General features: G+C 45.0%; 1 protein-coding gene across 10 annotated transcripts in view; it reads left to right on the top strand.

Moving 5' to 3' along the window:
• The window catches only part of STS (steroid sulfatase), a 303712-nt gene that overhangs the window by 177282 nt on the left and 111129 nt on the right, over positions 1–15301 (top strand). For 7 of the 10 annotated variants that reach the window (XM_049872292.1, XM_049872291.1, XM_049872294.1 and 4 more), the window contains one exon: positions 6337–11150. The exons of 1 other annotated variant lie outside the window; for it this stretch is intronic. In XM_049872292.1, coding sequence (XP_049728249.1) covers positions 6337–6710 — 374 coding nt within the window. In that variant the 3' untranslated portion in view covers positions 6711–11150. Of the gene's footprint in view, positions 1–6336; positions 11151–15301 lie in introns of those variants that run through there. 2 more of the 10 variants (XR_007515873.1, XM_049872296.1) reach the window with 2 other exon arrangements.

The raw sequence follows: 15301 nt of genomic DNA, 5'->3' as shown, positions 1-15301 counted from the left end.
CACTGGTGGTATTTCTGTTATAGCAGCGCTAGATAACTAAGACACCATTGACTTGTGAAATTTCTGTTATAGCGGCACTAGATAACCGTGGCACTAGATAACTAAGACCCATACACTTGTGGTATTTCCGTTATAGCGGCACTAGGTAACCAAGACAGGGGTTAAAGGCAGTTCATGGGGTTCAGTGTCTTTGTTACTTCCAGTTGCTCTCATTGTTGTTAGTTGCCCTTAAGTTGGCCCTGACTCATGGCAACCTTACGTAGAACAGAAGGAAACACCTCCAGTCCTGCACCACCCTCACAGTCATTGGTATGCCTGAGCCCCTTGTTGGGGCCTTGTGTCAATCCATGTCATGGATTCTCATCATGCAGTAAATACTGTCGTTGTCCTGACACATAGGTTGATTGTATCGTCCTTACTGTGAGTGTCCGTTTAAGACACTGTGATGGTTTGTGTGTTGCTGGGATGCTGGAGGCTATGGTATTTCAGATACCAGCATGGGATGCCCTTGGTGGGCAGGTTTCCGTGGAGCATCCAGACTAAGGAAGACTTGGAAGAAAGGCCTGTGATCTAATTCTGAAAATGAGCAAATGAAAACCTTGTGGATCCCAACAGAACACATCCAACTTGCTTGCTTTGGACGTATCATCAAGAGGGATCAACTGGTGGGGGAGGACATCATGTTTGGTGAGCATGAGGGATACCCTCGGTGAGATGGATTGGCACAATAGTCACAATGATGGATTCTGACATGCCAACGATTATGAAGATGGCACCGGACCGGGCAGCATTTCATTCTGTAATATGTAAGGTTGCCATAAATTGAAGCCAACTCGGCGGCAGCGATCTAGCTGTCTACTTTCCACATCTGTCTCCCCCATCAACCAGGGAGCTGGAATTTTAGAAACAAATAATAAAAAATACATTTTTTAAAAACCCAACATTTTTCCAATAGATGAGGAAATTCAGAATGCAGTTAGTTACTAAAATATATTTGAAATTTAGGACTAAATATGCCAACTCAAAATAATAAGGTGACCCAAGGTGCTCTCTACTTTATTAAGTGGCCGGGATTGAACATCTTTGAAAAACCACATTGGAAGTTGCCAATTCTCTGGTTCCTAACAGATAACAAACAGAGTCCTAAAATAAGGACCAAATCTTGTGACCATATGCTTAACAAAATGCAGTTCCATAGCAGTGCAAAGGAACAGTGCTGAGAATAAACCATCTATCTCCTTAGATCCTGTTTTACAAATTGCTTGGAATTTTAGGGAAGTCCCAGATGCATCGTTACTCAGCAAAAACACTCTGAGACGGAGCTAAAGAGATGTACAGAGATAGGTGTGTTGTTGTCAGATGCCGAGTTGATTCTGACTCACTGTCAGATTTCCAAGGCTGTAATCTTTACATTGAGCCGTGGTGACCTAGGAGTTAAGAGCTATGGCTGCTAACCAAAAAGTCGGCAGTTCAAATCCACCAGCCGCTGCTATGGAAACCCTACGTAGGCCATTCTACTCTCTCCTCTAGGGTGACTATGAGTCAGAATTGACTCAAAGGCAATGGGTTTTGTTTTGTTTTTTATCTTCTTATATCCTTTTGTACAAAACGTTTAAAAAATTCAAATTAGAGGATCAAGGACAGACACCCCTGTCATCTATTAAATAATTCTTCAGGAAAAAAAAAATTTTAATTGTGTATAAAAAATGTCAAATAAGGTGAATTTATCAATACCAGGGTAGGATCAAATATATTTTAATATATCATTAATAAAAAAAAAAATAGATCACTTTATTTCATCCTTTAATATATCATTAAATACAATCTAGTATATCACCCCAGGATATAGACATTTTTACAGAAAAAAGGCTTTGTAAACAAATGAACAATTATGAGGTAATTGATTAATTTACATCACAAAATATTTGCAAGTTCAACACACTTCCATGTATAAGAGAAAAACGGATTCTGTCTTGCACACTTCCTCAAACTGCTTAGCAAAACCACCACGCCTCCCGGGCTCTGACACCAGAGGTTTATTGACCTGGCCTGGGATGGATCTTCACTTGTGGGCTGGATGGAGCGAAGGTGGTAATAACAGCAAGTGGCTTTCAAAAGCAAGTGGGAAATAGAGGCCCTTGAAATGAATTTGTTCCAGAAGGCTGAACTCTCTGCGGGTTTTAAACGCACCGAGACTTGACTTGAATATCAAGTTCAGAACGCCCTCCAGATTTGCAGTGATTTGACCAAGAGCCAGAGGGAATTCGAGCCTCCCTCTCTCTGTAACATCCTCTCCGCCTTCCCCTGCTGACCCTGACCAGGGCGGCTAAGTGGCTGCAAATGCCAGCTGTGGCCTGGTGTCTTAGTCATCTAGTGCTGCCATAACAGAAATACCACAAGTGGATGGCTTTAACAAAAAGAAATTTATCTTCTTACAGTCTAGTAGGCTAGAAGTCCAAATTCAGGGCACTGGGTCCAGGGGAAGGCTTTCTCTCTCTGTCGGCTCTGGAGGAAGGTCCTCGTGATGAGTCAGTCTTCCCTTGGTCTGGGAGCATCTCAGCACAAGAACCTCAGGTCCAAAAGACACGCTTTGCTCCCACTGCTGCTTCCTTGGTGGTATGAGGTCCCCACTCTGTGCTAGCTTCCCTTTCCTATTATCTCCTGAGAGGTGCAGGCCACACCCCAGGGAAACTCCCTTTACGTTGGATCAGGGATGTGACCTTAGTAAGGGTGTTTCTATCCCACCCTAATCATTTTTAACATAAAATTACAATTCCACCCTAATCCTCTCTAACATAAAATAAACAATCACAAAATAGAGAACCACACAATACAGGGAATCATGGCCCAGTGAAATTAATACATACATTTTGGGAGGGGACATAATTCAGTTCACGACACCTGGGGACACCTGTCATACTTGAGAAGAAAGAAGAAGAGGAGATGACGTGAAGAGAATCTTAAGGCTTCTTTTCCTTCCACTTGCTGTCGAGTTGACTCCAACTCATGGCGACCCCACGTGTGTCAGAGTAGAGCTATGCTCCACAGGGTTTACAGTGGCTGATTGTTCAGAAGTAGGTTGCCAGGCCTTTCTTCCAGGGCACATCTGAGTGGACCTGAACCGCCAACCTTTCCATTAGGAGCTGAGTATATTAACTGTTTGCACCATCCAGGGTAAGCTTGCCTACTTCCTTTGGAAAATCTGCAGTGGATATTGGCAACGGTGCACAACGTGATTGATGGAATTGGTTTCATTGTCTTGTATGAGTCGCATATGCTAAACTGGCCAATGCTGTGTTACCTGTATTTTTTACGACAATAAATAATAACGATAATAAAAAGAAACACACCATGAATTTGGAAACCAAAAAAAAAAAAAAGCGTGCAGGAGACAGAGGCCATGCAGAGATATTTCCTTACGCGTCCTCAGGTTTCTGCCTGTCAGCTTGACCTTATCTTTAATAGGCAAGTGGGCCCCCCCTTGCTGGCCCTCTCCTTCATCAAACATGTAATTTGACGTGGAAATGTGTCCCACGCGTCTCAGTGTGAGGCACAGCACAGATTGGAGGCATCTCATTATACGCTATCTTTGGATACGTTCATTTATAACACATTGGCATAGCGTCCACAGTGTTACCTGGCTTCTTTCAACGAACCCCATAGAGAGTTATTCGCTCATTAATAAGGCCCCAGTTTGTCATACCCTGGTGACTTGTGTGTTGCCGTGATGCTGGAAGTTATGCCACTAGTATTTCAGATACCAGCAGGGCCGCTCATGGTGGACAGGTTTTAGTGGGGCTTCCAGACTAAGACTAGGAAGAAAGGCCTGGAAATCTCCTTTTGAAAATCAGCCAATGAAAACTTTATGGATCACAAGAGAATACTGTCTGATACATTGCTGGAAGATGAGCCCCCTGGGTTGGAATGCACTCAAAATACACAGTGGCCACAACAATGGACTTGAGCATACCAACCATCATGAAGATGGCGCGTGGCACTGGGCAGCGTTTCTTTCTGTTGTACATGGGGTCCTCGTGAGTCCGAGCTCACATGATGGCAACTAACAAGACAACAGACGTCGGGGGCTATTTGGTGGGTGATGACACAGACACCAATAATTATTATTTTGCATTTATTCCACGAACGTATTTTATATATTGGTCAGTTGATCATGAAAAACCATAGCTGTCATAGCCACTTGACAAGTTATCAAAGCAATCGAAGTATGTTTTGGCTGCTTTCTAGTAGAATACCTCTTCGGTTTTAGACGAAAAGCTATAATGTGAAAAAGGGCTATTCTTTTCCTACACCTCATTCTGGCTATTTCATGCATTTTAATTCTTCATCTCTGTGTTTCTGCCTCTTTACATACCCAGGGAGCATTCTTCGGCCGTGATTAGGGGATGATTTTTCACACCAGTCAGCTCCCCAGAAGGTCATGACGTTGCCGAATGAATAGGAAGTTAATCAGTTACTTCATAACCGTTCATTTGTTTATAAATTCTTTTTTTTTTTTTTTTGGTAAAATTTTCAATATTCTGGAGTTGAATGCAACACAGAAATTATGTTTTAAAATTTATGTAACCATCCTACCCTGGTGTTGATGCATTCGCCTGACGTGAAATTGTTAACACCTTGATTGAGGTCTGATTTACATACCATTAAATGCACTGATTTTGGGTGTAGAACCACCTGGTTTTTAGTAAATGTATCAAGTTGCACAATTCTTACCACACCCCAAAAGACCCATCTATTTGCAGTCACCGCCCGTCCCCACCCCAGCCTAATGTCATTCTTGATTTGGTATTTTCGGACATTCTCAACACTGAGAAAATAAAGCGTTCCCTGGGGGCGTGGCGTATGTAACATTGCTCCTGACGGCAGATTTCTCTTTGTGCCTTCGTGACCTCCCCTGTATACAGGAGCACCCAGCCTGCCTCTTCCCCTCTGCTTTTGTTTTAAACCCCAAGGCAGGATGCAAGTTTAAGGCAGTACAGTTGGAGAGCAAAAGATGGCCGAGCTGGGAGCGTGTAACGTGTTAATCAATATGTCGTTACTGAGTGCCGGCTCTGCCCTTCCAAGCTGTAGAGTTTATTAAACTAAGATGACAATCCTGTTTGAGTTCTATGCTCAAACAATTAATAAGCTTACCAGCTCGGCGTTGACAAATAAATTAGGGCATGGGAAAAGGAGGGAGGAGCAGAGAGAGAGGCTTTCTGAAGAAGAAATTGCTGAGGTTTTAACAAACCTAAATTCGCAACGAGAGCATTGGTGGTTCAGTGGTAGAATTCTTGCCTTCCATGCAGGAAACCTGGGTTCGATTACAGCCAGTGCACCTCCTGTGCACCCACCACCCATCTGTCAGTGGAGGCCTGTGTGTTGCTATGATGCTGAACAGGTTTCAGAGGAGTTCCCAGACTAAGACAGACTAGGAAGAAAGGCCTGGTGATCTGCTTCAAAAACTCAGCCCGTGAAAATCCTATGGATCACAGTGGTCTAACCTACAGCCTATAGGGATGGCGCAGGACCAAGCAGTGTGTGGTTCCCTGGAGTGTGAGATTGTCCTAAGTCAGGAGCTGAGTCAGCAGCAGCAGGACGGGGCAGCTTTTCCTTCAGCCGTGCCTGGGGTCGCCAGGAGTCGGGGGCTGACTTGACAGCAGCTAACAACAACAGCATAGATGCAAACCCAAGGACTGGAGCAGTTAGTGTCTGGCAAAAGTCTGTAAATTAATAAACTAACTGCAGGTAGAACATGAGTGAGGCAGTGGTGATGTAGTGACAGAATTCTCACCTTCCATGTGGGACGCCCAGGTTTAATTCCAGCCGGTGCATCTCACACGCAGCCATCACCCATCTGTCCGTGGAGGCTTGCGTGTTGCTGTAGTGCTGAGGAGACTCTAGCACAACTTACAGACCAAGACAGACTAGGAGGAAAGGCCTGGTGATGTGCTTCTAAAAACCAGTGAAAACCCTGTGGATCATAGCAGTCCAGTCCACAACCAATCATGGGGATGGTGCAGGACTCGAAGTGCAGGCGTGAGGTTGTCATGAGTCGGGGGCAGCATCACAGCTATCTTTTGATCATTTTAATCTTTCTTTCCTTAACCACTTTTGGAAAAAAAAAAAAAAAGCCAGCAATACATGTCCTTTAGCTGTGGTCCTTACACTTTTGGTCCTTAAGGGTGACAAATACATACATTTCATAAGTGGCGATAAGCCTTTACTGTCATAAAGCACATGGCAGCCTAATACCTATGTATTTTCTCACTGGGTGTGAATCCCATGACACTTTGCACGGCGTAACTGAACCCCGACTTCTGTCCCTTCCATTCACAGGCACATCCATCTGGAAGGCCTTCTTCTTCACGCCCAAGTTCACCCCGGAGGGCTCCAATGGGTGTTTCTCCACACACGTGTGCTTCTGCCATGGACATTTTGTCACCCATCACCACCCGCCTCTGCTCTTTGATATTTCCAGAGACCCTCGAGAGAGGAGCCCACTCACTCCCGAGACCGAGCCTCGTTTCCACGAGATCCTTCAGGTCATGCAGGAGGCGGTGGATGGTCACACCAAGACATTGACCGAGGTGCCCAACCAGCTGTCCGTGGGGAACCTTATCTGGAAGCCTTGGCTGCAGCTGTGTTGTTCCTCCCTGGGTCTGTCTTGTCAGTGTGACAAGGAAAAGCAGGATAGCGGAGTGAGCCAGTAGCCATGTGCCCTGGAGCAAGCCAGATGCCTGGTCCACAGTCTTCCTGGCAAATGCATGTCTGCAAATGGTCCTGGGAAACGCTAACCTCACCAACGATTGCGTCTGCACTGGTCCTTGATTTTATCATCTGAACGCTTAGCTGAGAGCTTAACAGTTACCCAAAGACCAAGGTTTTCAGGGCACAGTGGAGAATTAGATTTATGCCTTCCATGATCAACGTGTCAGTGGGATAGAGAGGGGCCATCAAATGGGTTCTTCCAACGTCAGGATTTTGATTGTAGGAAAGTGCGAAAGGAAACCTTGATCTGCCCGTCAGCGAATACTTCTGCATCAACGGTATATCGAGTCGTCTGTTCCGTCACCTGAGGCTCAGCAGTGACTGCCATGGTTCCCCCGTGCACCAGTGACAAAGACAATTTCGTCTAAGGAGAGTTTAGTGTAGCAAAGTTGTGTTGAACAGAAGGCCACGTCATTTACTAATAATAGTGATGGTAGGTTCTGACTTGGTTATTGGAAAGCAAGTGTTTCTTATTGGTATTAATTACAGTACACATTACGTACAACATACTCTATAAATATACAGTTTATTTCTTTCCCAAAGTAGGTCAAGATATTTAAATACAGAGCTAGGAGTTTACCAGGAATTAGGAGGGAATAGTAGAGGTTCCCATAGAGCTTTGGTTGTGCAGCACACTTTTGGTGGAATCCTTCAGGAACTAAAGCCCCAAAGCACATCCCTCTGTGCTGATTGCTATTCCCCAACTGGTAGTATGGTAGGTAGGGTCCACTGTTTCTTTTGCGAATGGAAGCCCTGAACTCAAAAGCCACTTGAGGGATGCCATAGTTCACAGCATGCCTCCCACCGTCATTCCGAATTATCTGCACAGTGCTTTTTTTTTGGAGGCGACAACGATAGTGCTCAGAAGCAACCCATAACGTATACAAATAACCACGGTATCTTTACTTCCAGGCAGAAGTGAATGGAATGAGATGAGTAGTTAATGCATAGGTTTAATGAGATTTTATGCTGTGGCAGCTTGGCTGTTAACCAGAAGTTGGCGGTTCGAATCCACCAGCCACTCCTTGGAAACCCTATGGGGCAGTTCTACTCTGTCCTCTAGGGTCACTGGGAGTCGGAACGACTCTCGACGGCAATAGGCTTGGTTTGTTTTCGTTTTTTTGTAACTCAGGGGAAGTATGTGAGCAAGTCAGGTTGGAGATTGGCTGATGTTGGCACAGCTTTTGAGGGAGTTCTGAAGTGTCAAGCACCACTCCACGGTGAGGGAAATATGTCCCTACCTGTGCGCCAGACACGTGGCCTCCGCGGACACACATCCGACAACAAGGTGGGGATTCCTTTCACACATCCGACAACAAGGTGCGGATTCCTTTACTGATAAGCAGAGGAAGCTGCCCCCCTGTACGTCCACTTATCCATGGCTCTCTTCTGAACACGTGGTGGAGCAGCTTGTCTTTTGCACAGCGTTCGCTCAGCCGAGGAAAGCCCTGTGGAGCACAATGGTCCTGGTCCCATCCCCAACCCATGGTGGAGATGGCGCAGAACCGGCAGCATTTTGTTCCACTGTGCGCGGGGTCACCGTGCGTCGGGGACTTACTCAACAGCAGCTAACAACAGCGACGGCAGTGTTCCTCACAACAGTCTTCCTTCTCATATCCTTTCACATTCTAGAATTTAATAGTTGTTTACACTTTGTGTGTGCGCTGTCTGTGTAAATTTGCATGCAATTAAATGCACAGGTCTTAAGTTTACATCTGGGAAGTGCTGACAGATGCTCTTGCCTGTGTGATCTTATCCAGATATAGAATGTGACGGCTTGCTGGCGGGCCAGTGGGGCATGCTGGGAGATTCCCACAGATGGGTGTTGGTGGAGGGCTTCATGGTACAGAAGGGATCCGTGACTTGGAATGGCCCAGCCTTGAGCTTGCTTAACACTGACAGCCCTCTGCTCTGTCCCTCTCAGGGAATCCCAGCTTTCCAAAGAGTTTCCCAAGTTTCCCTTTAATTCTGATTTTCTTTTCTGAAAAAATAAAAACAAAGAAGAGTTCCTATCCCCCTCCCTCCCGGTAATTCTTGGAAGCCAGAAACCAAGCACAATTGTTACTTTCACCGTGGATTTCCCATTCCAGATACCGGAGAAAATTTGTCATCTGGTTTTAGAGAACATTCCCACTGAAGACCCTAGGAGCATGCGGATAACGCGTTAGGATTACTACTGATATTGTCACGCACAAACTATTTAAAGCCACTATTAGGAATTTATGTGTTAAGATGACAGTGTTTACTGCACGTCACGCAGTCCCTGCAAGTGAGCTTTTGGGAAGGCCTTTGTGGTCTGGGATGTATGGGGAGGGTTACGTTACGTGACGAGCTATTACAGATTGTGGGAGCACATGGTTATATATAGAATTACTTATTTAATCTGTAAGATGTAAACATCAAATGAAGGATGAACTTATACCTCTGTTGTTTATTTTTTAATTATGCTTAAGGTGAAGGTTTACAGAGCAAACTAGTTTCTCATTAAACAGCGCACATATTGTTTTGTGACATTGGTTGCCAACCCCATGACATGTCAACACTCTCCCTTCTCCATCTTGGGTTCCCTATTACTAGCTGCCTTCTAGTCCTTGCCCCTGGGCTGGTGTGCCCCTTTAGTCTCATTTTGTTTTATGGGCCTGTCTAATCTTTGGATGAAGGGTGAACCTCAGGAGTGACTTCAGTACTGAGTTAAAAGGGAGTCCCGGGGCCATACTCTCGGAGTTTCTCCAGTCTCTGTCAGGCCAGTAAGTCTGGTCTTTCTTTTTGAGTTAGAATTTTGCTCTACATTTTTCTCCAGCTCTGTCCGGGACCCTCTATTGTGATCCCTGTCAGAGCAGTCAGTGGTGGTAGCTGGGCGCCATCTAGTTGTGCTGGACTCAGTCTGGTGGAGGCTGTGGTAGTTGTGTTTATACCTCCAGAGGTAAGCAAATTGAGCTTGAAGGTGTTTGCTTCAAAATGGGTTAGCTCACCATTGTATTCCAGGGTATTTGAAAATTGGGTTTATCTGTAGTTACCCTACTTGCCTTAGGTCTCTAACCAGTTACCATCTGAAAGTTTTGCTTTGATGATGTAACAGGAAGTTGGAATTGTTGTGTCCAGAAGAGATGGAACAGTTTTCTTACAGAGTTGTACGGCCTCCCACCAATAGTGCGTCTTGGGCTCTATGTCCAAACCCAAGTGGGTTATCAAGCTTTCAACCAATTCTTCAAACGATGCCTCTTATCCCTAGTATTTATAGATGTTCAGTGCAAAGTGAGGAGCCGTGGTGGCATAGTGGTTAAAGCATTCGGCTGCTAACTGAAGGGTCAACGGTTTGAACCCACCAGCTGCTCCATGGTAGAAAGATATGTCAGTCTGTTTCCATAAAGATTTATGGCCTTGGAAACCCTACAGGCAGTTCTACTCTGTCCTGTAGGGTTGCTATGAGTTGAAATTGACTCACTGGCAATGGGTTAAAAGCAAAGCAAGTAGTAATGTACAGACTGTCATCATATTACATGGTAACACTTTGGGAAAAACACAATTGGAGCCTACATATCTGTGTAACTAGGAGTTCAAGAAAGGAAACAGACTCCTCAACCATCTCTGAAGGACAGACACCATGTCTGAAACACTGTCTGAAAAATGCTATCTTCAAAACTGATTGCATAAAGTAAAAAGTGTTTTCTTATTATTAGAACGTGTTAATGCAAAGTTAAAATAAAAGCTTTGTTTGCAATTAAAAATGGTGGAAATGAGCGTTTGTTACGTTTTGGGCATGGTGCTGAGGATTGGGGATACGACTTTCCAGTTCAACACATATTTATTGAGCTTCCTGGTGGCTCAGTGGTTAAGAGCTACGGCTGCTAACCAGAAGGTCGGCAGTTCGAATCCACTAGCCACTCCTTAGAAACCCTATGGGGCAGTTCCACTGTGTCCTGTAGGGTAGGTATGAGTCGGAATCAACTCGATGGCAACGGGCTTGGTTTTTTTGTTTTATGTTGTGTAAGACAGGGGCTGAAGAGAACAGAGATGGATCAGGAATGGCCTTCGGACCTCTATAGTTATAGGAGAGGTCAATCCGAATTACCCGTCAGACATACTGCCTAAGGCTTGCAAGACTTTTAGTGGTACATGAAAATGTTCTAGTTTTGTTTAAAATCAGGAGGGAAAAATGAACATTTAGGGTTGAAGATTGTATTTGCTTTTATACCAACACAGTCATAAAGTACAATTTTAATCAGGCAGACTGAGGAGAAAGGCCTGGTTATCTACTTCCACAAATCAACCAATGAGAACCCAACGGATCACAAAGGTCTGATATATACCCGTTCCGTTCCTTCCTTTGTGTGTGCGTCACTGTGAGCTGGCACTGACTCTGCAGTCGCTAAAAACAACAACAAAAGAATGTTTTGTATTTTTAGGTACAGTCATCCCTCAGTGTCCACCAGGGACTGGTTCCAGGACCTCCCCTCCCACCCACCCCCCACCCAGCCACCACCCACCACTCAACAGATACCAAAATCTGTAGATACTCAAGTCCCGTATAGAAACTGGCTTGGTATTTGCATAGAGCTTACACCCATTCTCTGATATACTTAAATCATCTCTAGGTTACTTATCAAACCTCGTACAATGTGAGAGCCACGTGGATCCTTGTTAATGCTGACACTTCACACTTAGTGTTTTCTCAGTCTCTGCGAGCCCTGTATCAGGAGACAGAGAGCCCACTTTTGCTATTGTAGGGAAAGGACTAACACTTTGAGGAATTTCTGCTTCTTTCTGCTTTGTTTTATGGATGCTCGATTCGTTCTCACGCGCCTCACTGCCCACTTCGGCATGCGACATCCCACTTTTCAAAAGACCTAAGATTTGTATTTTCTGCCCAGAGATAGCACTTTAGGCCTCTTCTTAGCCTTTGAGGGGTTGCTTTGGCCACTTCATTGCTTTGTAGGAGCCATTTTTTTGCACAGAAACAAAGGGTGCACACCACACAAGGGGCAAAGAAAGGAGCTGCGAGGCGAAGATGCCCACACATTGAGTGCTGGAGAGACTGAGGGTCTGTGAGATGGGGGAGGCTACAGCAGGGGGTGCTGCACACCACTTCATCCACATGGCTTCGGCACAGTGCTTGGCGTGCAGCAAAGCCAAGTTCTGCTTTTGGGAATTTTTTCTTTTTTTCTGAATATTTTTGATCCACTGTTGGTTGAACCCAGGGAATCAGAACCCGTGGATTCGAAAGGCTGACTGTGATGTTTCATGTTTTATTTTCGTGAGGCCATGAAAGTCATAGCTGGCTCTGGAACAGAGAGTGACTCTACCTTGGTGAAGGAATTACTTTGCTGTACCACCCTGGTGGCACAACAACTAAGCACTCAGTTGCTAACCAAAAGGTTGACAGTTCAAACCCACCCAGAGGCTCCTTGAAAAAAGGTGCTGGTGATCTGCTTCCATAAAGACTACAGCCTAGGAAACCCTATGGGGCAAGTCTACTCCGTCACATGAGGTTACTGTGAGTCGGAATCGGCTTGAAGGCACACAACGGCAACTAATACTTAGAGCCGACAGATTAAGAGAGTCTAAAATCTGCTATGAAAACCATTGTTCTCCATTCCTCTTCTTCCCATTGGATTCCTCAGGAAAACCAGACCAGAGTCCTAACAAACTTCTGGAGCAGGAAGAAGTGGAGGTAGAAAGTGCAGTAACACTGGACTGCAGTAGGTTATCATTTGAACCAGCAATGCTGGTTAAAGGCTGGAAAATGTCCGTGGAAAGTCTGCTAGACAACGGATAGGTGTAGGGAGAGAATGTGTATGGGACAAAAGGCGCTGGTTTTGTAGAGTCCAGCCTCTGGTTTTCCAGTGATAGAAGAACGAAGCCTTATTATCGGTCCTGTTGTTATCAGCAGCTGCTGCCAAGTTAGCTCCCGACTCATGGGGACCCCAAACACAACAGGATCGGACCCTTGTGAGCCATAGGGTTTTCACTGGGTGATTTTTGGAAGTAGATCACCAGGCCTGTCTTCTTAGTCTGTCTTAGTCCGGAAGCTCCTTTGAAACCTGTCCAGCTTTGTAGCAACAAGCCAGCCTCCAGTGCCAGATGGGTGGTGGCCATACATGGGGTACATCAGCTGGAAATGGAACCCGGGTCTCCTGCGTGGAAGTTGAGAAATCTTCCATTGATTTATCCCCATTTAGTCCCCACCAAATGCGATGTATGATGTAAAAAGGATCTAAAAATTAAAAAAAAAGAAGCTGTCAAGTTGATTCTGACTCATGGCAGCCCCACGTACGTCAGAATAGAAGTAAGCTCCACCGGGTATTCAATGCCAGGTTTTTCAGACGTAGATCACCAGGCCTTTCTTCCCAGGCACCTCTGGGTGAACTCAAACTGCAAACCTTTCAGTTACTAGCTAATCACTTAACCATTTGGGCCATTCAGGAACTCTGACTCATGGTGACCACATATGTATGATGTATATAATGTAATAGGACCTAATCCTTCTTAAATCATAGCCGTCTGCTCTCTACTTATTTCACATCTATCCCAGGACTCCTTTAAAAAAACATATTTACGCCTACCCTTGGACAGCATCCACGTGGGGACATCAGGGCTGAGGTCCCTGAGTCCTTGAACAGCCTTGGTTTCCCTGTTCCAGGAGCTGCTGCTGTGTTGCCAGAAAGCTACCACCAGCAAACATGACTGGACACCATTTCTTGTTTAATGGACTGTAGATAAAGTGCATGTCATTTACCAATATTTAACAGTGTCAGATATGATGTTAGAGGCACCTTTCCAACTCAGGAAGAGTCAGCTTCCCTCATTAGAATGCTAGCCATTCGGAAACTGCTGACGTGTGCCTGAAAAGGAAAGTCCTCAGGTAACTATCTGTATTCTAAGAAGAGCATTACGGGGCTTCTCTGTAGAAGAGACCCTTGACTTTGGGCCTTAAAATGGCTCTACTCATTCAGTTCAAATTCTCCAAGTGATTTCTCATGATAACACTAAGTTTATGTTACCAGGCAAAGAGGTAATGTCTTCAAAGAGGCAAACTGTGCAGTATCTGGGCGTTCTTTACACAGCAAGCCAACGTAATCACTTGACTATTGAGGTCTGGAATATAAAGTTTGCTCCGTTGATTATATGAGGATCGCAGGCTTCAAACTGTACTACCTGTGCTGTGGGTTGATGGTGTTTTGCTAATGGCAGAATTTCCGATGAATATATTTTTTTACAAATACATACTTTGAACGGCCTATCCAACTTTATATGGTCTAAATTAACGCAGCCTGCAAAACTGAATACGTGTGGCACCATGTTTCCAATGGTGTGTTCTCTTGCCTCAGGTTCCCATGTGATAAAAATGGTTTGCACACAACTGCTAACCTAAAGGTTGGTGGTTCAAACCCACCCAGAAGGGCTTCAGAAGAAAGATCTGGCAATCTGCTTCCATAAAGATGACAGCTAAGAAAACCCTATGGAACAGTTCTACTTTGTAACAAATGGGGTTGCCGTGGGTTGGAATTGACGTGATGGCAATGATTTGGGGTTTTGTTTTGTTTTTGTTTTTGGTCATATTGCCTTACGGGCAGGTGCAATTGTAGAGTAGAAACTGTCTCATGGTTCAAATGTCCTGTTTATTGGACTGGGTGCCAGATAAGATGACATTGAAGATGACGTTTGCTGGTTTCCCTCTTGGTTGTGTTAAGACCAAGTAAACCACTCAGGCCTGGCCAGAAAGTTCCCTTCCAATCCTCTAGGGGTGATCTTGCTTAGGCAAGGACTCTAAGGAGGCTCTAGGCATAGTGATGCCACCAAGAGAACAGCCTAGATCCCTGAGTTACCACATGGAGTGCAGCTGTCAGACTGACTGGTGACTGACCTGAACAAGAAATGAACTTTTATTTTCTTAAACCACTGAGTTTTAGATTGTTAACGTAGCAGCCAAAACCAAAAAAGCCAAACCCATTGCTGGCGAGCCAATTCTGACTCATAGTGGCCCCATGTGACAGAGTAGAACTGCCCCATAGAATTTTCTTGGCTGTAATCTTTACGGAAGCAGATCAGCTTGCTTTCTCCCTTGAGTGGCTGGTGGGTTCCAACTGCCTACCTTTCAGTGAGTAGTTAAGTGCAAACCATTTGCACCACTAGGGACCTTTAGTGTAACAGCACCCGGGTTAATTGCCCACTAATACAATAGGAGAGCCCTGGTGCCACAGTGGTTAAGAACTTGGCTGCTAACCAAAAGATCTGCAGTTCGAATCTACCAGGCACTCCTTGGAAACCCTATGGGGCAGTTCTACTCTGTCCTTTAGGGTCACTATGAGTCAGAATCGACTTGACAGCAACGGGTTTTTTTGTGTTAATACGATAAGGGGAGCCCTGGTTCTGCAGATGGTTACGTGCTTAGCTGCTAACAGAAAGGTCATTGGATCAAATACACCCAGTAGCTCCGAGGAAGAAAGATCTGGCTATCTGTTCCTGTAAAGATTACAGCCTAGAAAATCCTATGTGGCAGTTCTAGTCTGTTCTATAGAGTCATGATAGGGCC

The sequence above is a fragment of the Elephas maximus genome, chromosome X (assembly GCF_024166365.1).
Source record: "Elephas maximus indicus isolate mEleMax1 chromosome X, mEleMax1 primary haplotype, whole genome shotgun sequence".
Classification (NCBI taxonomy): Eukaryota; Metazoa; Chordata; class Mammalia; order Proboscidea; family Elephantidae; genus Elephas; species Elephas maximus.
This window is presented reverse-complemented; position numbering and strand designations above follow the sequence as displayed.